We start from the raw sequence: 21,829 nt of genomic DNA on the forward strand, positions 1-21,829 counted from the left end.
ACTGCTACAAAGTGATTGAGGCCAAAACATTCTGTTTTTAAAAGAGATGTGGATAGCTGTTGAGGCGAAAGGGATCAAGAGATGTGATTTCGGGTGGGATTAGATTATTAAGCTTGATGATCAGCCATGATCATAATGAATGGCAGAAAAGGCTCAAAGTGTTGAATGGTCTATTTCTGCTCCCATCTTCTATATTTCTATTTTAAAGCTATACTTGGACAAGTTTTTTTTTCCTCCAGAGAACAGGCCCCTGAATATGAATATACATAGACTCAGCAAGCATACATAAGCCACGTCATGAGCCCTACTGATTCAATTGGCTGTTAGTGTAATTCTTAGCACATTTGGATTTATTCTGAGCAATCACAGAATCTGTGTTCTGAGTTTTGCAAGTTTGGCCTGGGTGAGTACAGTCAGTACTGTGTATGCCACAGTGATGTAGCTGTATTTCAAATTTGAGATTCTTAAGTGCAAAGTGGAAAGCTTCAACTGAATGTATCTCTTTTCCGGAATATTCAACAATGGTTTGTTTTTCAAATCACAATAAGAGACTTGGAAGTTCATGCTAAGAATTTTCTGAAATGAAATACGTTTTTAAATACAACAGAGTGTTTTATAAATTTGACTTTTATTGCATCATTAAGGTTGCTGCATAGTTCTCTTGAATTTGGATATTGGTGACTTTAGTACTTTGCATTTGTTACGCCAGGCAATGAACACCACTTCTATAGCTAGTTTTTGCTGTCCTTGAATAAATATTTTACTGGAAGAATCTTTGGAATACTGAGTACTATCATTGGAAAATTATTTTCTTGTATTATTTGCAAGACTGGTGCTAAGCATGCCTTGTCAATGACTGCAATTTCAGATCTGATTGTTATAAAATATAAAATTTATGCTAAAATGAGCTGTCTGAATGCACTTTGGCAATATCTTCCATATGTGTTCAATTTAGTTTGTAAATTTCTGTGTCTCTCTCTCTTATATTTTGATTTCTCTATTTTGTAATTTATTGCCAAGATCTGTAATGCTGGACATTTTTATATATTTATCTTAATTCTTTTCCCCCTAAGAACTTGTACTGAAGAATCTGTACCTAGATACCTTGTACCTAAGATGGTGCCAAAAGTGGCAACTCGTAAAACTTTTCACTGCATTCAATCGAATACATGCGACAAAGCTATTTCAGTTCAACGATCACTTGTCCTCACGTTCGTTCTTGTGCCCGTTCAAACACTCATTTGCTTACTGTCTCTTGCTCTCTCACTCACTTGCTCTCACTCACTTACTGTGCCTTGTGCTCTCTAGCTTAATGTTTCTCTCTCTTGCCAACTTACTGTCTTGCCCACTCCACCTCATGTCCCCTCTCGCGTTTACTGTCTCTTGCGCTCTCTCGTTTAATGCCTAGTGCCTGCTTGCGGTCTGTCACCCACTCACCACCACACCCCCCCCACACCCCCACACCCCCCCCACACCCCCCCCACCCACCACCACCACCACTTACTGCCTTTCATGTGTTGCTTACTGCATCACATGCGCACCCCTTTCATGCTTACTGCCTGACTCTTGTGTGCACTTACTGCCTGTCACATTCAAACATGGCTGATACATTTTTCAACCCCATTTTCCTGCCTTCCCCCATAACATTTGACCCCTTTACTGATCAAAAATCTATCTACCTCTATCTTAAGTATACCTCGTGAGTAGGCCTCCACAACCTTCTGTGGCAGTGAGTTCCACAGATGCATCACCTTCTAGCCGAATAAATTCCTCATTACCTCTGTTCTAAAGGGTCATCCCTTCACTTTGGGTCCTAGTCTGTCCTACCAGCAGAAACATTTTTCCGACGTCCGCTCTAAGCCTCTCAGTATTCTATAAGTTTCAATCCGATCCCCTGCATCATTATAAACTCAAAAGTACAGACCCCAGAATTTCCTCAAAAACTCATGTGACAAGCCCACATCCCTGGGATCATTTTTGTGAGCCTTCTCTGCACCCTTTCAAATGCCAGCACACCTCTCCTTACACATGGGGCCAAAACTGCTCACAATATTTCAAATATGGTCTGACCAGAGACTAATACAGCCTGAACAATACACCTCTGCTGTTGTGTTCTCACCTTAACATTGCATTTGCCTTCCTCACCGCCATGTGAACCTGCATGGTAACCTTCAGAGAATCTTGAACTAGGACTCCTCAGTCCCTTAATGTTTCAAATTCCCAAAGAATTTCACCATTTAGAAGATAGCCCACATCTCTCTTCTCCTTACCAAAGTGCATTATCTCAGATTTTCCCATATTGTGTTCCATCTGCTACATCTTTGCCAGTCTCATAGCCTGTCCAGACCTCTCCAGCCTCCGCACCCCCTCAACACTACCTGCTGCTTCATTTATCTTTGTGTCATCTGGAAACTTAGCAACATGCCTTCAATTCTGTCATCTATATCATTAATGTATAACTGAATGGTTGTGGTCCCAACATTGACCACTGCAGAAGTCCACTAATCACTACCTATCATCCTACCCCTTTATCCCGCTCTCCTGCTAATCAGCCAATCCATTATCCATTCCAGTACCTTTCTGTAACACCGTGGGCTCTTATCTTATTTAGCAGCCTCCTGTGTGACCCTGTGTCAAAGTCTTCTGGAAATCCAAATAGATCACATCCACCTGCTTTCCTTTTTCAACTTGCTCATTATCTCCTCAAAGACCTCTGATGGATTTGACAATAATGACATTCTCTTGATGAAGCCATGCTGACCCAGTCCTATTTTACCATACACTTTCAAATACTTCTCAATCTCTTCTTTAATAATGGACTCTAAACCTGACCAATTATTGAGGTCAAGCTAACAAATCTGATTCCCACCCTCCTTAACTTGTTAGCCATTTTCCAGTCCTCTGGTCTCTCTGACTCCAATCATTGCTGAAAGATTACCACTAATGCCTGTACAATCTCCTCAGCTATCTCCTTCAGAACCATGGGATGTATTCCATCCAGTCCATCTTCATACCTTTCAGCTTCCTCTCTCTCTTTCAGCTTCTCCTTTAGTGAGGACCACTGCACTCACCTCTGCCACCTGATTTGACTTGAAGTCATGGTGTGCAACTGATGTCTTCGATCGTGAAAACTGACGAAAAGGACCTATTCCATTCCTCCATCATTTCTTTGTTTCTCGTTACTACTTCTCCAGCCTCATTTTCCAGTGAAACACTGTCCACTCTTGCCTATCTCTTACTTTTTATATATCCAAAAAACTCTAGCAATCTTCTTTAAATTACTAGCTGGCTTACCCCCATTTCATCTTCTCACTTTTTAGTTGTCCTCTGCTAGTTTCTGAAGGCTTCCCAATCCACTAGTTTTCCACTAATCTTCACCACATCTTTTGCTTTTATACTGTGCCTGATTTCCCTTGTCAACCATGGGTTACCTCACCCTCTATTTAGTATGTTTCTTCTTCCTTGGGATAAATTTCTGCAGTGCATCCTAAATTAACACAGCAATCCCTACAGTTGCTGCTACATCTTTCCAGCTAGGCTCCCCTTCCAATTAACTCTGGCCAGCTCTTCCTTCATGTCTTTGTAGCTACCTTTTACTCAATTGTAATACCATTAAATCTGATTCCAGCTTCTCCATCTCAAACTGCAAGGTGAATTCTATCATACTATGGTCACTGCCCCCCAGGGTTTCCTTCACCTTTAACTCCCTAATTAAGTCTGCCTCATTACATATCACCAAAATCCAAACTTATCTGTTCCCTAATAGATGCTACCACAAGCTGCTCCAAAAAAACCATTTTGTAGACATTCCACAAATTCCTTTTCTTGGGATCAGCTACCACCTTGAGTTTCCCAGTCCATCTGCATATTGAAGTCTTACATGATTATTGCAATAGTGCCTTTCATACCTGCCTTTTCTACTCCACATCCTGACTACTGCTAGGAGGCCTATACATAACTCGCATCAGGGTCTTTTTCTTCAACTCTACCTGTACAGATTCTATGCCTTTCAATCCTGCATCTCCTCTTGGTATTGCACTCAGCTTCACCTCCTCACGCATCTCTCCTTCATGAGCATTCCCAGTCTCCCTTATCTGCCAGCCCCTCTTCTTTCTCTCCCCCAGATTGGCTGGCAATGATATACACAGACCAATTTTCTTTTCCTTTTGGGGACAATCATATCTATCCAGAGGAAAACTTATTTGTATGAATACTTTTCAGTTTATAATAGCTGAGTAACACTAGGATCTCAGTTTGAATACCGGAATTATAACCAATAAGATTAAGTCATGATGGCGTTGCTTGAATGTGGTGGCCTAGTACAAATAATCATGTCAAGGACACTTCCTGTGTTTTAATCTCCTGAGCGCGCAGACATCAGATGAAAATACAATTCATTCTAGTTAATAAGGACATTGATTTTAAAAGCATGCTTCTCTTGAGCACTTGGAAATCTTAACCCTTTCTTTGTTTTCAAGTTGATTTCAGTGTATCTTGGCTAATATAGGTTTGTCTGTTCCTTGTCTTTATTTTCATTAGTCAATAAAATTACATAGTTTTGCTTCAGTCTGTTAACTGTAATGCAATGAAAATGTGGCAAATTATTGGCTTTCTTTGTCTAACCCTGGGTGGTATAAAGACATAGAGTACAGTTTAAAGCCAGCTAGAAAGCTGTCTGGTGGGTGGTGACTAATAGAATGCATTTAATATTTGATGGGGAATTAGAATTGTGTTCAAACTATGAAATGCTTGAACAATTATGAAAGTGTGAATCACTCAAAACTACTGTCCTGCAGTTTACTGTCATCTGGAAGATCAAATGGACAGTAGTCTTGAACAAACATGTAATTACCAGTTTGAAAACAACAGTTAAAAGGATTAGATAAAGGGTGAGAAAAGACTCACATGAAGCATAAACCACAGTTTATTGATTTCTGTTCACTGCTCTAGGTGTCATTGTAAATTCAATATTTATTGCTCTTCAAAAGGTGATGCTGATGTTGCCTTGAAGCTCTGGAGTATGTGGTGACAGAACTTCCACAGTATCTTTAAACAATGAATTCCAGGTTTTTGATCTGGAAACAATGAAGGGACAGGCATATATTTCCAAAAATGCAATGTAGTGGACTTGGAGGGAAAGCTGCAGTGCTGGTGTTTTCAGAAGTCTGCTACTTGCTCTTCTCCATGATAGAAGAGCTGAAAATGTGTTGCTGGAAAAGCGCAGCAGCCCAGGCAGCATCCAAGGAACAGGAAATTTGACGTTTTGGGCATAAGCCCTTCATTAGGAATGAGGAAAGTGTGTCCAGCAGGCTAAGATAAAAGGTAGGGAGGAGGGAGTTGGGGGAGGGGCGATGGAGATGTGATAGGCGGAAGGAGGTCAAGGTGAGGGTGATAGGCCGGAGTGGGGTGGGGGCGGAGAGGTCAGGAAGAAGATTGCAGGTTAGGAGGGCGGTGCTGAGTTCGAGGGAATCGACTGAGACAAGGTGGGGGGAGGGGAAATGAGGAAACTGGAGAAATCTGAGTTCATCCCTTGTGGTTGGAGGGTTCCCAGGCGGAAGATGAGGGGCTCTTCCTCCAACCGTCGTGTTGTTATGTTCTGGCGATAGAGGAGTCCAAGGACCTGCATGTCCTTGGTGGAGTGGGAGGGGGAGCCTGGGAACCCTCCAACCACAAGGGATGAACTCAGATTTCTCCAGTTTCCTCATTTCCCCTCCCCCCACCTTGTCTCAGTCGATTCCCTCGAACTCAGCACCACCCTCCTAACCTGCAATCTTCTTCATGACCTCTCCGCCTCCACCCCACTCCGGCCTATCACCCTCGCCTTGACCTCCTTCCACCTATCACATCTCCATCGCCCCTCCCCCAAGTCCCTCCTCCCTACCTTTTATCTTAGCGTGCTGAACACACTTTCCTCATTCCTGATGAAGGGCTTATGCCCGAAACGTTGAATTTCCTGTTCCTTGGATGCTGCCTGGCCTGCTGCGCTTTTCCAGCAACACATTTTCAGCTCTGATCTCCAGCATCTGCCATCCTCACTTTCTCCTCAATGATAGAAGATGCAGGTTTGGGCAGTTCTGTCACAGAAGCATTGCTAAGTTGCTGCATGTTGCAGATGGCAGGTACTCTAGTTACAGTGCATTGGTGGTGGGAGCAGTGAGTATTTAAGATGCACTTTGTAGAATATTGGTCACGTTGTCGTCTGCCTTATCCTGTGTGATGTCAAGTTTCTTGAATACTGCTGGAGCTACACCTATCAAACAAATGGAGAATATTCTATCATGCCTGATCTGTATCTTGTAGATGGTGAATAGGCTATGGAGAGATGGGAGGTGAGTTTCTTGCCACAAAATAGCCAGCCTCAGACATAGTCCTGTTGTCAAGTATTTGTATTTGGTCCAAGTAGATATCTGGTCATTGTTGACTCTGTGGGATGTTGATGGAAGATTCAACTCCTTACCGGTAATACCATGAGGTGAGTAGTGGTGAAACTTTTGTTTTGTTGGAATTGTCAGAGCATGGCATTTGCATGAAATGACTGTTTTGTTGAAGGAGAGTTATATACTGAACTTTGTGTTGTCATAACCCACTGATCATAACTCTAGTACTGAGAACAGTTTAACTTGTAGTACCGAAATGCCCTTTTTTAAAAGGACTAATGCAGGCAAAAATGACTGCAGACGTAAATTATGTAGCTGTACGGAGAGCTAGAGACCTACAAATGCAAAGTGAATTTTAAATAACAGCCCTTCAAAAGATGAACTGAACTGTGATCTTTTGTGAATACAAAAATAATGAAGGGCTGACAACACTCTTCGCAACAGCAACCCATCTCCTGCAGTTATGTCCCAAACTGCAGACATATTTGTATTTTTCCCTTTGAAAAGTATACAAAGGCAGGGTGTCAAAATGCTGGTTTAACTCTACTGGACTGTGCTACTGGGACTGAACATTCCTGTGTAGCAGTATGGGTTTGAGCATCAACATACTGGAAAGAACAGGTGAAGAATTATCCCATTGTCTTTACCTGGAACACAGGGGTGACTCTTTTTCACTGAGTGCTAGAGTTCAAGATAGTTAGCAGCCATTCAAAAGGGAAACAGGACAACAAAAAGGACTCTCGCTGTGAATGCTGGAATGCAGTCATGGTTGAAAGGAAGCAGAACCACAGGATCTCAACCAATCTGCAAAACTAAGGATTGTTTAAATCCCAACATCAACACTACCAATTCAAACACTAATCCATACATCTTTTGCTTTATACTTTTATCTTTTTGGACTTGCGCTTTATTTCTTTTGTGTATTTTCCTCTTTCTTCTATGTAGTAAATAGTAAGCTTGATCTTTGTTAATTCAAGAAAGCTGGATTAAATTAGCTACCACATTATAGGAACAATGCAACCGCACTGGAGTGCGGACAAAGTAGATTAACCAGAATGTTGCCCAAATTGGAGCATTTTAACTGTGAAGAAAATCTGGATAAGCTTGGGTTGTTTTCTTTCGAGCAGAGAATGCTGAGGGGGGGACCTGATCAAAGTATATGAGATTATGTGGGTTGTAGTCAGTGCAGGTAGAAAGCAGCTGATGCCCATTGTTAGAGGGTCAATAACAAGGGAGAGAGGGGCATAATTTTGAGATGAAGGACTGGATGTTTAGAGGGGTTTTAAAGAAAAATGTTGTCACCCAGAGGGTGGTGGGGATCTGAAATTCACTGCCTGGGAAGCTAATAGAGACTGGATATCTCTCAACCTATATGAAACAAAAATGTCGATGAACTCTTGAAACACCATAAAATTCAAAGCCATGGGTCAAGTGCTGGAAATTGTTTGTAGGTAGAGTTTGTGTCGACCTCTGGGTGGAAGTGCCTTTTCAGTGCTGTATGATTCTATAACTCTTAAAAACCGTTCATTTGAGTTTGGCAAAATGTTATCCACAAGATCCTTTGTAAATTAGTCTTGTTGCAACCTATTAAGAGGATACGTGTCTAAAGTAGAGGCACCAGTTAATCCCTTCTAATCCAGAAATTTACAGGTTTAGGCTTTCTAACCGGGAATCATAATGAATTGGAACTTTGCCTGGTGTTGGTGTAACAGCAAAAACGTTTCCTTTCTATCATACTAAGGAATTTTGACTCATTAACAGTGGGTTAGTCTCACAATGTTGTCGCAGTTGAGGCACACATTGCCCAAGCATTATATCTCTTTCTGTAAGCAATGTTTTTTGAGAAAACAACCCATTGAGTGCAGGACTTTTGTAACTTCTGGTGCAGAACAGTTTGGGACAGTTTCTTTATTTTTTTGATTTGGAGATGCCGGTGTTGGACTGGGGTGTACAAAGTTAAAAATCACACAACATGAGGTTATAGTCCAACAGGTTTAATTGGAAGCACAATAGCTTTCGAAGCGACACTCCTTCCTTCACTATCACTGATGAAGGAGCGTCACTCCGAAAGCTAGTGTGCTTCCAATTAAACCTGTTGGACTATCCAACTGCATCCAACTGCTTGTGCCATCCAGTTCCCTGAAGATTGATGCAAAGTGGTGCAAATAGATTCAACTTGGGGTGTGTACTTAAATAAAATATAGATCTACCGGGAAAGAGCAAGAGAAGTAGAACTAATTGGATAGCTCTTACAGATCACCAGAATAGATGCATGTGCAAGATGGCTGTCTTTCTATGCTGTTTAATTCTATAAGAAATACATTTAGTAATGTTGCTGTGTAAATCATTTGTTTATCTTTCTTTTTGTTCTGTGATAATTTATCTGACTTCCTTCAGGAGCTTAAGAAACAACCTTTAATTTGATAGCACATCAAGTTGACGAAACTCTAATTGATAGTCACCTGCAAAAGTAATGTAACAGACTACACTGGGTCGTTGACTCTAAGTTAGAAAAATTATTTAAATTCTTGAAATTTCCAAGACTCCAAGTTTCCAGACTTAAGTAAACCGAGACATACTTTTAAAACTTGTGTCCGTATATGTACGATCCATTTTACATGTATCTGAGCATATGGGTGGCACAGTGGTTAGCACTGCTGTCTCTCAGCGCCTGTGACCCGGGTTCAATTCCCGACTCTGGCGACTGACTGTGTGGAGTTTGCACGTTCTCCCCATGTCTGCATGGGTTTCCTCTGGGTGCTCCAGTTTCCTCCCACAGTCCAAAGATGTGCAGGTCAGGTGAATTGGCCATATTAAATTGCCCGTAGGTAAGGGGTAAATGTAGGGGTATGGGTGGGTTGCGCTTCGGCGGGTCGGTGTGGACTTGTTGGGCCGAAGGGCCTGTTTCCACACTGTAAGTAATCAAAGTAATCTAATCTAATGATCCATTTTACAATGCATTATGATAATTGTGACAGAGTAGAACTTTAGTAATCAAAAGGAAATACAACAAAAAATCAGTTTAAGTTGCAGAAACAGCCAGGCTTAATTTTTAAATATTTAACTTGCATGCATATTGAAGATAATTAAATTAATTCCATCATTCACTTGATAAAAAGGTACATAGCCATTATAAGTTGTGCTTATGTATTCTGTTAAATTTAAAGACATTGTACAATTCAAAAAAACTACTGGCAAAATGATGAAAACGTGATCTGTAATTAATAGGAAATTTGTTTGCATATATATCTATTATATCATAACAGACTATAAGGTCAATTGTAAATTAGAACTTAATTAATGTAACATTTTCTACTAATTGTTTTCTACAATATACCTGTAGTAATGGAAATCAGCACTTGGTAATTTTTGTTTTATTATCTTTGCTTTAGCCCGGCACCAGCACGGAGTATGAGCATCCTGAATCTTGCAGACAGATCAAATGTTGTCCTACCTCCTCCAGATTATGCCTCTGATCCAGTTAAACATCACAACAAGGAAGTATCTTTCCACTCTTACAGCAGCATCCCAGTCAAAGGGATTGTCACCCAGCCAGACAATACTAGTTCAGTAAGTACCCATCAAAGATAAAATGTGCCATCATTTTTTGAAAAATCTATGATCATAAGAGTGTTCTTGAATTTCGATCTAATACTAGAATTTGTTTTTGTAGTTGCTTGTCATGAACAAAAAACACTAAAGCAAAATAAGTTTGAGAGCAATCATTCTCCCATCTATATCTGAAGGGTTGTGAGTCAAGCTATTCTCTAGAAATGTGAGTGCATTGTCCATACTGATGAAATATCAGCCTTTTAACATTGAGAACACTATTGACTCTTAATTCAGATTTAACCACTTATGAGTTTGGCTTATCCTAATCTATTATTTGCAAATGCTCAGCACTGTACAACTTGTTTGCCTTAAATTATAAAACTTCTCAAGATTGATTGATTGAAGTTATTCCTACTTTAGAACAATAAATGTATTCCTCCGTAGTGTGACTGCTGTGTTTAAACAAGTATATGCTAATGATTAATGATAGTGGAGGTTACTTTGAAATGGCAGACAACATGTATTTGAAATTGATCTTTAGGAGCAGTGTCAAATAGGCTTCCTACTGTACAATACCCGGCTTTTGCTTTCCTATGGCTTGGAAAATACCATTTTTTTTTAAATTTCAAACTAAATCTCAGAATCTGGAAAAGACAGTTTTTATTGGTGGAAATAGTATTCTGCAAGTTTTGGTTAATGATGTAGGAGGGAGGGAGTCAAATTCCTGGGACATTGGGACTGGTACAAGCAGAATGGGCAGGACCAGGATAAATTCACTTTTGGATTGGGTGGGGGAGGTTTAAAGTAGAATAGAAGGGGGTAGGGTGTGGGGAGTGTTAAACGCGAAAGGAAGTACAGGGTTAAACTAGAATGGTAGGGGGATGGGAACCTGAGCAGGAACTGGAGGACAGAGAAACAAAGGTAGAAACACAAGATGAAAAGCAAAAGTAGAAGGCTGATTTTCTTTTTTAAAAAATGAGGCCATAGTGCAAATCAAAGCTAAAATGACTAAACAGGTTAAAAAGACAATTCTAAAGAGTTTGTGTCTGAAGGCATGGAACGTTCATAGAAGGTGAATTAGAAGCGCAAATAGATCTAGATGATTGTGATTTAGTTGGAATTATAGTAACATGACTGCAGTGTAACCAAGCATGGGAACTGAGCATCCAGGGGTATTCATTATTTAGCAAAGATAAACAAAAAGGGAAAGGAGATGGTGAACTGTTTTTCATAAAGGAGGAAATCAATGCAATAGTGAGGCAGGATATTGGCTGAGAAAATCATGGTGGAATCTATTTAGGTGGAAATAAGAAACATCCCAGGGGAAGAAAACATTAGGACTTCTCCAAGAGAAGGCATTAAATAAGAAATCAGATGTATGCAATAACAGTACAACTATAATTGTGGGGGTCTTTACATATATGGATTGGAAAAACCAAACAAGCAATTGTATTGTGGAAGAGGACTTCCAGGAGTTTGTACTTGATTTTTTTTTAAATCAATGTTGTAGAGCCAACCAGAAAACACTAATATAGATTGGGTACTGAGGAATGAGGGGGTTCTTTGGGGAAGGGTGACCATAATATGAGCGAATTCATCATTAATGGAGAGTGAAGTAATTGAATCAAAAATTAGGATCCTGCATTTAAATAAAGAACATTAAGACGATAAGCCACAAATTGGCAAGAATGGATTGTGGAATCTTACTAAAGGGATTGATGGTGGACAGGTAACGTTAACTATTTAAAGAATGTGTCATGAATTAAAACAGTCATTCATTCCTGTATAGCACAAACATTTAGGAGTAGGCAATGGCCTAGTGATACTATCATTATATGATTAATCCAAAAACTCAGTTAATGTTCTCAGAACCTGGTTTTGAATCCTGCCATGACAAATAGTGTCATATAGTCATAGGGATGTACAGCATGGAAACAGACCCTTCGGTCCAACCCGTCCATGCCAACCAGATATCCCAACCCAATCTAGTCCCACCTGCCAGCACCTGGCCCATATCCCTCCAAACCCTTCTTATTCATATACCCATCGAAATGCCTCTTAAATATTGCAATTGTACCAGCCTCCACCACATCCTCTGGCAGCTCATTCCATACACGTACCACCCTCTGTGAAAAGGTTGTCTCTTAGGTCTCTTTTATATCTTTCCCCTCTCAACCTAAACCTATGCCCTCTAGTTCTGGACTTCCGACCCCAGGGAAAAGACTTTGTTTATTTATCCTATCCATGCCCCTCATAATTTTGTAAACCTCTATAAGGTTTACAAACCTAAGGTAAACCTCAGCCTCCAACGCTCCAGGGAAAACAGCCCCAGCCTGTTCAGCCTCTCCCTGTAGCTCAGATCCTCCAACCCTGGCAATATCCTTGTAAATCTCTTTTCTGAACCCTTTCAAGTTTGGCAACATTTTTCCGATAGGAAGGAGACCGGAATTGCATGCAATATTCCAACAGTGGCCTAACCAATGTCCTGTACACTCGCAACATGACCTCCCAACTCCTGTATTCAATACTTTGACCAATAAAGGAAAGCATACCAAAAGTCGCCTTCATTACCTGCGACTCCACTTTCAAGGAGCTATGAACCTGCACTCCAAGGTCCCTTTGTTCAGCAACACACCCTAGGATCTTACCATTAAGTATATTAGTCCTGCTAAGATTTGCTTTCCAAAATGCAGCACCTTGCATTTATCTGAATTAAACTCCATCTGCCACTTCTCAGCCCATTGGTCCATCTGGTCAAGATTCTGTTGTAATCGGAGGTAACCCTCTTCCCTGTCCACTACACCTCCAATTTTGGTGTCATCTGCAAAATTACTAACTGTACCTCTTATGCTCACATCCAAATTATTTATGTAAAAAAAGTAGAGGACCCAGCACCGATCCTTGTGGCATTCCACTGGTCACACGCCTCCAGTCTGAAAAACAACCCTCTTCCACCACCCTCTGTCTTTACATTTTTGAGCCAGTTCTGTAACCAAATGGCTAGTTCTTCCTGTATTCCATGAGATCTAACCTTGCTAATCAGTCTCTCATGGGGAACCTTGAAGAACACCTTACTGAAGTCCATATAAGATCAAATCTACTGCTCTGTCCTCATCAATCTTCTTTGTTACTTCTTCAAATAAACTCAACCAAGTTTGTGAGACATGAGTTCCCATGCACAAAGCCATGTTGACTTTCCTGAATCAGTCCTTGCCTTTCCAAATACGTGTACATCCTGTCCCTCAGGATTCCCTCCAACAACTTGCCCACCACCGAGGTCAGGCTCTCTGGTCTATAGTTCCCGCCCTTTTTAAACAGTGGCACCACGTTTGCCAACCTCCAGTCTTCCGGCACCTCACCTGTGACTATCGAATGGTGGATTTTGAATTCAATTTTTAAAATTCTGGAATGAAGTATCTACTGATGACCATGAAATCATTGCAAATAGTCAGAAAAACCCATCTGGCTCACTAATATCCTTTAGGGAAGAAAATCTACCATCCTTATCTGGTCTGGCTTGTGTGAGATTCCAGACTCTCAGTAATGTGACCAATTCTCAATTGCCCTCTGAAATACCACTCTTCAGCCATTCCGTTCAATCCATATGATATCAAGAAACAATTAGAGGCACTGGATGCTACAAAGGCTATTGACCCTAACAATATCCGCAACAATAATGAAGACTTGTGGTCCAGAACTTGCCACTCCAACGCAGCTAATTACTGCCCAATCAGTCTACTCTGGATCATCAGTAGATTGGTGAAAAGTGTCATCAACAGTGCTATCAAACAGCACCTGTTCACAGAACCCAGTTTGGCTCTCCCTGGGCCACTCGGATCCTGACCTCACAGCCTTGGATCAAACATGGAAAAAATCCAGAGATAAGGTGAAAGTGACTGCAGTTGACATCAAGGCCCCATCGATTGAATGTGTCATCAAGGAGCAAAACTGGAATTGATGAAATCAGAGGGCAAACTCTCTGCTGGTTGGAATCAAACCAGGCACATAGGAAGATGGTTTTGGTTGTTGGGTCATTTGCACCACAAACCTCGGGCTATCATCATCTATAATAAGGCAATCTAACCACTACACCCTGATATTCAATAGTATTACCATCACTGAATCCCCACGCCATCAACAGCCTGGGATTACTATTGACCAGAAACTCCAGTGGTCTCTCCACTTAAACACAGTGGCTACAAAAGCAGGTCAGAGGCTAGCAATACTGAAGTGAGTAACTCCACTCCTGAGTCCCCAAAGCTTGTCCATCACCTACATTCCTGAAGAAGGGCTCATGCCCGAAACGTCGATTCTCCTGCTTCTTGGATGCTGCCTGATCTGCTGCGCCTTTCCAGCAACACATTTTCAGCATCACCTACAAGGCACAGGTCAGGAGTGTTATGAAATACTCCCTTCTTGACTGGATGGTTGCTGCTCCAACAGCACTCCAGAAGCACAACACCATCCAGGACAAAGCAGCCTGTTTGATTAACACCACATCCACAAGCCTGCAAACTCTCTATAGCTATGCTCAGGAGCAGTACTGTGTACTATCTACACTGTAGAGATTCACCAAAGATCCTTAAATGGCAAGTTCCAAACCCACAGCCACTTGCATCTATAAGAACAAGGAAAGCAGATAGATCGGAACAACATCACCTACAACTGTGGAATTTTTGATGGCTATGGACGCCAAGTCATTGAATACATTCAAGAAAGAGATTTTTAGATTTTAAATCAGGAATATGAAAGAGTAAGCAATTTTTAAAAATGGCTTAACAGTTCTCATGATAAATAATGTGCATTGCTATATTTTTGAAACAGGAACATATCATTGACCTAGAGGATTAGCCGTGGTCATATTGATTACTTTAGCAGGCTCATTGTCCCATTCTTGCTTCTAATTTCTCTTTTTACAAGGCCGTTAACTAAGACCAATTTCATTCTGAATCCCACAACCAAACCTTCCCCCAATCTGTTTTGGATAGAAAATAAAAACAATAGGTGAGTAGCAAAGCAGATTAACGTCCGCAATCTTTACTAAAACATTGGAGAAACTGCTAGTCAGACCAGCTGTTTTAGAAAGGACAAAATGTCAGTAGGTGATTCTCATAGACTGATGTTCAACTTGGCAGTAGGCAATTGAAAAAGGTATCGTCCTCAGCTTCAACAATTCAGTTGAAGAATAATGAGCAATACTTTTTTTAAAAGCCCTAACCTCCACCTTTTGTCAAAATTCCTTGGCAGCAAAGGAAGGAAGAATGATCTGCTGTCAGACTTCTGTATTGCTTTGAGTCAGCTGTGTGTGAGTGGTGTGTTAACTTTTATTTTCATCTTTAACTTCTGTCATCTCTTGCCCTCATTCCCCCAAGACCTTCACCCTACACCCCCGTGTAATTTTTAATGTCCAAATCCTTGAAATGGGGGTTATTTATAATTTTTATTCCACATAGATTCAGAGTTAAAACATTAGGGACTTCCTGATCTGTATAGTTTGGCTACTCATTGTGTAAGCTTATTGAACCATCAGGGCCTTATTGGTTTAAATTTTTACTTTTCCTTTGATGTATTTGCCAGTCATTTTTAATGCTTTTTAAAACAAAAACTTGTTACTATCTATTTCTTCACAATCACTATGACCTAAAAGTTAATAATTCAGCTTTTGCCAGTGTGCAATGATTTGGACTATTTTCATGAAAATTAAAACTGCAAAAGGGTTTACAATTGTAACTTTTTAGAATTGCTATAATGTCTGCTCTAGCATTTTGCCTTTTTGCTTTCATAAAAGTTTATTGTACAATTACTGCAGTAAAATAAATTAAGTAGAAAATTATATTAATTTGAAATGGAATCAATAGCAGTATTAAAATTTTACCTACATGAAAATCAGATTGAAAATTGTTTGAAACTAGTACTTTTAATGGTAAGGAACCTTGTTAGCTGAATGTGTAATTTCTGATTATTAGCAAAAGCAAGAGCATTTGCAGGAATGATTTGGATTTAGAGGACACAATAACTAGAATCTAGTTTTGAACATTTTTTCAACAACTCTTTTATTTTTGAATCCAGTTTATTTGGTTTGTTAATTATTTGTACATCTTGGATGTGAAATTAATAAGAAATCTGTTGTAACGAATGTAGAGCTTGTTGTTCTGAAGTACTATATAGTTAAAGCAAGTTTACCTTTAACAAATTTATATGGTCCTTTGAAAATATTGCCATTATAAAGTTCTAAGTAAAATATTTAAGTTTGTTTTACAATTTCTACGTTTAAAGTCATGTTTAGCTTGCCAAAATAAATTATGTACATGTTATGGTTAAAATTGTGGCTGTGCTTTCAGTTAGATGTAGTGAGTAGATTAAAGTGTTAGTGATTTATTGTCCTCAAGTATAATTTGCCACTTGCAATCTCAATGAAAAGAACAATTAGAGCAACAAAATATAGATTTTTTTTGCTGATATGGAATATGGTCTTTAAGTCTAGAGCTGAGTATTCATAAGAGAGTATAGGCTCGACTTGTCCTGTGTATGACCTAGATATACTTTATTCTGATGTTGAGTGCCCAAAATAGAAACACTCTCAAGTGCTGACATTACTCATCTGGAGTTGCAAATTTCACAAAATAGATAGCTTTTGTTTTCTAAAATGTTTAAGAGGACTATTCTGTGTGATGCCTTTGGAAAAGGGGACACCCTGTGTTGCTTTGAGATTAACTGTAATACAATTATTTCCTAAATATGTGTGGATGAAATCCAGAATTCAACATTTTAAAGGGTATAAGAAATAAATATGTAATGATTGCAGTTGGTGCCCTAAGTTAAACAAATTAGGCTAGGAACTTGGAGTCTTGATATTTGGATCAAGATGTCCTTTGCATGTAATTGTTTTTATTAATCCATTAAGGATTTATTGCATTGAAAAGTAGTACTTGGCATAGCTGCTAGCTAGCAGTTTAGCAGAAGATTCATGTGACATGAACAGGTGACTCCATCTGAAATGAGAACCATTTTTTCAACATTCGAAAACTGCTAGTTAATGTTTAATGTAGAAACACATGCAATACAGAAGTAAAGTCCACAGCACCTCTTAACCCTAAGCCTTTAAATTATACATTTTCACTATTTGAAAAACTTGACTACATTGGTCATCACATTCCCAGAAAGTTTTTGTATCATTATTGGATTTTAAAACAACAGAGTCAATCTAGCAGGCATGTTTGGATAATTTCTATTTAGTATACTTCCAGATATGTGATTTTTTTAATATCATAGAATATATTTAAGCAATGTTGTAATTATTTTGTTGATAACTCAACTGGCATATTTGTATGTCCTGTTACTCTAATTTGTTTCAACTATTTCTTCCATTTCCCGAAGGTCAGTCATACTGCTATTTAGTTCCAGTCACACACACTGCCTTCTGGAACCTTCTCTGGCTAATCACTCTTCATTTGTATGTGTTGACAAGCTATCTGACACTCTAACAATCCACATATCCACTCTAATCCACAAATCTACACTTAAACAACACACAGCAAGGTGACCTATTTGCTACTTTCCACCTCTTCCAGCTCTGCCTTCCAGCCTAAAAGCTGAAGTTCTTCACTATTGTCATCTGGGAGTTTCCCTTGGCAATGTAGAAATATTGCTACCCTTGATAGTTTATACACTCGGCTTCCAGTCTGGGAGATGCAGGTTATTTTTAAAGATAGCTTAAATCTTTAGAAGGAGTGCAGACCTCCTTTACAAATGTAAGCCAATCTCTTGTAAGGTACCGAAAAGTTGGTTCCTATATTTGCAAAGCAGATGTCTTTTAGTCCAGATTTTGGAATTCTGTACACTTTGCTTGGAGACTTCTTCGATCTGATGGAAGTGCCAATGCAGTTACGGTCTTTAAATTCTCTTTGCCATTCCACTGTGTATCATTACTTTCAAATTGACTCAAATGATCTTGAGGAGAAAGTGAGGACTACAGACTCTGGAGGAGGAGAACTTCTTCAAGCTAGGCATCCTTGGAAGAGGCTTTGCAGTAGGATTGAAATCGACCAGGAAAAAGTGAGGACTGCTGGAGAAGGCCATTCGTGATGAAGGGTTTATGCCTGAAACATCGACTCTCCTGCGTATTGGATGCTGCCTGATCTGCTGTGCTTTTCCAGCACCACACTCTCAACTGAAACTATCTTAAATCAGTGAACCAAACTAATTCAGCAGTGGGTGAAAAACTGTCCCTTGGCGCAACTGTACCTGAAGTGAGCCCTGATATTTTAGTTGTTGGGACGCAAGTTGTGTTGGTGCAGACAGGAGGCGATACTTGTGTGGGCCACCATCAGGAGAATTTGAGCTGGGGTGTCTAGACAGCTATTGTTCCATTTATTATCTATTCCGATGGCTTGTTCCACATGTTTTATTTTAAATTTATTCAATAGTCATATTCCAGTTGCAGCTTAAATATGGGAGAGACAACTTTTAAATCCTAATCCTGGGTTCAAATCTAATCAAGTTCAAAAACTGGGGCTCTTGGATTCAGACCATTTAAGTGACAGCCAAATGCAGTGAATGTCACAGATGGTCGTATGGTCCATGATTTTGTTCTGCTACCAGGTTTGACTTTTGTCTCTCTTTTTTTTTATGCGACAGTAATGCTTATTACCAATAGAAATGGCACTCCAGGCTGAAATAGAAATCCTACCAGTTGTCTAATTATTTTGATATTCTGCCATTTGCCATGCAGTTAATTACAGAGTTGGCGAGAGAGCCTCTTGACAAAAATTGTGATCTGTTCCCAAACATCTGAAGGCTTTTAAAATATGATTTAGTTACCACCAACTGTGTGGTTTCACCAAAACAATTGAATGTCAACTTCAAGTCCAGTATTGTGTGGAGAATGTTTTTGTTTTTTGTTTTTGCTGGAGGAATGAAGGTAGTCCTAAAGATAATAATCTTTATCACCTTTCTTGTCAGGTTGTTTCTGGTATCAAAGTTTTCCAACATTCACTTTTTAAAACCATACAGTCGATGTAATAAGCTTAAAAGACAATTATGAGAATTTTTCATATACTGCCTGATTATTTCATTGTTGGGCCACTACAGTTTATTTTGTCTTATTTTAACACCAATATCAGTTTCACCTTTATTTTACGAATGTGTAGAATAAGTGTGAGGTGGTTAGCATATTTTGAAAACATATGTGGAATATTTATTACACTGAATTGAAATCCGTAAATGTGGCAAAAGTCATGGTGCTGCACACCCTGAAAGATTTGTGTAAAATAATTACTGTGATCTGGACAAGGCCAGCAATCACTCCCCAGGTAAGATGATGGTGGCTGGCTTTCACCTTGAACCGCTGCAGTTGATGTGGTGAAGATGTTTTGACCCAGAAACCATGAAGAAATTATGATGGATGTCCAAATCTGAATGCTTTGTGACGTGGACGGGAATTTGAAGGTGTTAGTGTTCAAATGCAAATGCTTCCCTTATCCCTCCAGGTGACAAAGGTTATAGGTTGGGCAGTATACAACCATACCTTTGAAAAAAACTGCACAAGTGCAGACATTCCTCCAATAACATTGCACAGAACGTGTTTTAGGATTTTTTTTAGTTCATGGCTTATTAATGACTTTTAGATTAGATTACTTACAGTGTGGAAACAGGCCCTTCGGCCCAACAAGTCCACACCGACCCGCCGAAGCGCAACCCACCCATACCCCTACATATACCCCTTACCTAACACTACGGGCAATTTAGCATGGCCAATTCACCTAATCCGCACATCTTTGGACTGTGGGAGGAAACCGGAGCACCCGGAGGAAACCCACGCAGACACGGGGAGAACGTGCAAACTCCACACAGTCAGTCGCCTGAGGCGGGAATTGAACCCAGATCCCTGGCGCTGTGAGGCAGCAGTGCTAACCACTGTGCCACCGTGCCGCCCCATTTAAACTTTATTTAATCAATATTGTTATTTTTAAGATTTTTAAAATTTGCTCGTGGGACGTGGGCATCACTGGCTGGGCCAGCGCTTATTGCCCATTCCTAGTTGTCCTTGAGACGGTGGGAATAAACTGCTGCCTTGCAATCCATTTAGTGTAGGTTCAGAGCGATTTGATCTATACTTGACAATAGGAATACCGAAGGTTCAGCGGGGAGGCAAGGAACCAAATAAGAGAGAAAAAGTGGAATTATAAGCAAAGACAAGCAGCTAACATCAAGGGAATCCCTAAATCTTCTGCTGGCATATAAGTAGTAAAAGAATGGCTAAAGGAGTGGTATGGCCAATTGGAGACTGAAAGAGGATTTACACATGGAGGCAGGGGCATGGCAAAGGTGTTATATATGCTTTGCATTCCTCTCTTAAAAAGAGGTGCTGCCCAAGTCATTGTGACAGAGAAGGAAACTCTGTCACTAGAAGTGTTCAAAATTAGTAAGGGAGAGGTCTTTAATAGACTGTTGGTTCTCAAAAGTGACAATGCACCAGGACCAGATGAGATACATCCAAGGCTTTTTTGAAGGAAGCCAGGGTAGAAATTTTGGGGGCGCTAGTCATAAACTGTCTTCATCCCTGGACTCAGAAGGTGCCAGTAGACTGAAGAATTTCAAACATTACAGCCTTGATCAAGAAAGGTTGTAAGGATAATCCCAGCAATGATAGATAAGTCTGTTTAACTTTGGTTGTGGAAAGCTTCTAAAAATTAGTCCAGCCATTAACTATCAATTATCATTAGTAGTTGCATTCACCATGCCAGAGTCTCTACCAATCAAAGTCCACTTGCCAACCAATCAGCACTCTCCTCTTGTACAGTATGTACATTGTTTTTGGTTTTGTGAGTATTCTTGTGAATTGTCTTGATGAAAAAGAAAATCTTCAACAAAATGTATCTCTGTATTAGCAACACATCCTTGATGACCTATCCCAGAAATAAAGACTGGAGTAAGTAAAATGTTGGTGCTGCGCATGCAACTGAAAGAAACGGAGAAGATGGAAACTATGTTAATTAAATTTTCCAATCTGTGGTGAAAGGAGGAATTCTAATTATCAAAATATGACGAAAAGTGTCATGGGAGAGGACCTGAGTATATCCTAAAAAAGGGGAATGCTCCACACATCCCAGAAAAAGGCAGAAGTGGCTAAGATATGTGTGCATCCAAATAATGGTACTTTATTTGGAGGAAATAAATTGAATTAAAGGAGTAGCTGTTTGATAAAGAAAAAAACGTTCAGCCAAGTGGAGGAAGGTAATGATGGATGAAGGTAATAATGGATGCCATTCCAGAAAGATTCAGAGCTCTCACTGATAGGGGATGGAATGTCAAGAGATTTAATGTCAATGGTGAAGAGGCGACTGTTTGGAACATCGAAGTGTTTGTTTAGAACTTGTTGAAGCTGCTCTATAGAGCAGATTTTAATATCTGAAGATTTGTTGCAGCTTGCTCCAGAAATGATTTGTATCATGCCCCTCCAGTTAAATACTGCCCTCCTGTGATTAAAATCTGTACTGTAAGAGGTGAACAACTGATCTGAAGCTGTAGTTTGTCTATATTTTCTAAGCAGAGCATGCAGTACAGGAATGAATTTGATCTATTTTCACAAAAACAAGTACTTTATTTTCTTATCCATTCAAATAAAATGAAATGATCTTTTATAATTTGGCATCCAAAATGGTTCTGTTTTGCTTTTGTACAGCATATACCAGTGCTATCACTGGACCTGCTTACTTTGAGGAAACTGAACCATCATTATCTTTTCTGGTTGAAGTTACTTTTAATTCTAGTCCCTAAGCAGTCAGTTTCTGTAATTTTTATCCAAAAACCATAATGATATTTTAGCAACTAAATAATCAGAAATATTTCAATTATAATTCTTGTAAGTATTTTTTTAAATGGATTAGATTAGATTACCT

At 39.7% G+C, this 21,829-nt stretch overlaps 1 protein-coding gene across 1 annotated transcript in view; it reads left to right on the forward strand.

Moving 5' to 3' along the window:
* Positions 1 to 21,829, forward strand: part of baiap2l1a (BAR/IMD domain containing adaptor protein 2 like 1a) — a 147,939-nt gene that overhangs the window by 114,660 nt on the left and 11,450 nt on the right. The window contains exon 12 of the mRNA XM_060840564.1: positions 9,770 to 9,947. Within this exon, the coding sequence (XP_060696547.1) occupies positions 9,770 to 9,947 (178 nt within the window). The remainder of the gene's footprint in view (positions 1 to 9,769; positions 9,948 to 21,829) is intronic.

Source organism: Hemiscyllium ocellatum, chromosome 20, assembly GCF_020745735.1.
Source record: "Hemiscyllium ocellatum isolate sHemOce1 chromosome 20, sHemOce1.pat.X.cur, whole genome shotgun sequence".
NCBI classification, from domain to species: Eukaryota; Metazoa; Chordata; class Chondrichthyes; order Orectolobiformes; family Hemiscylliidae; genus Hemiscyllium; species Hemiscyllium ocellatum.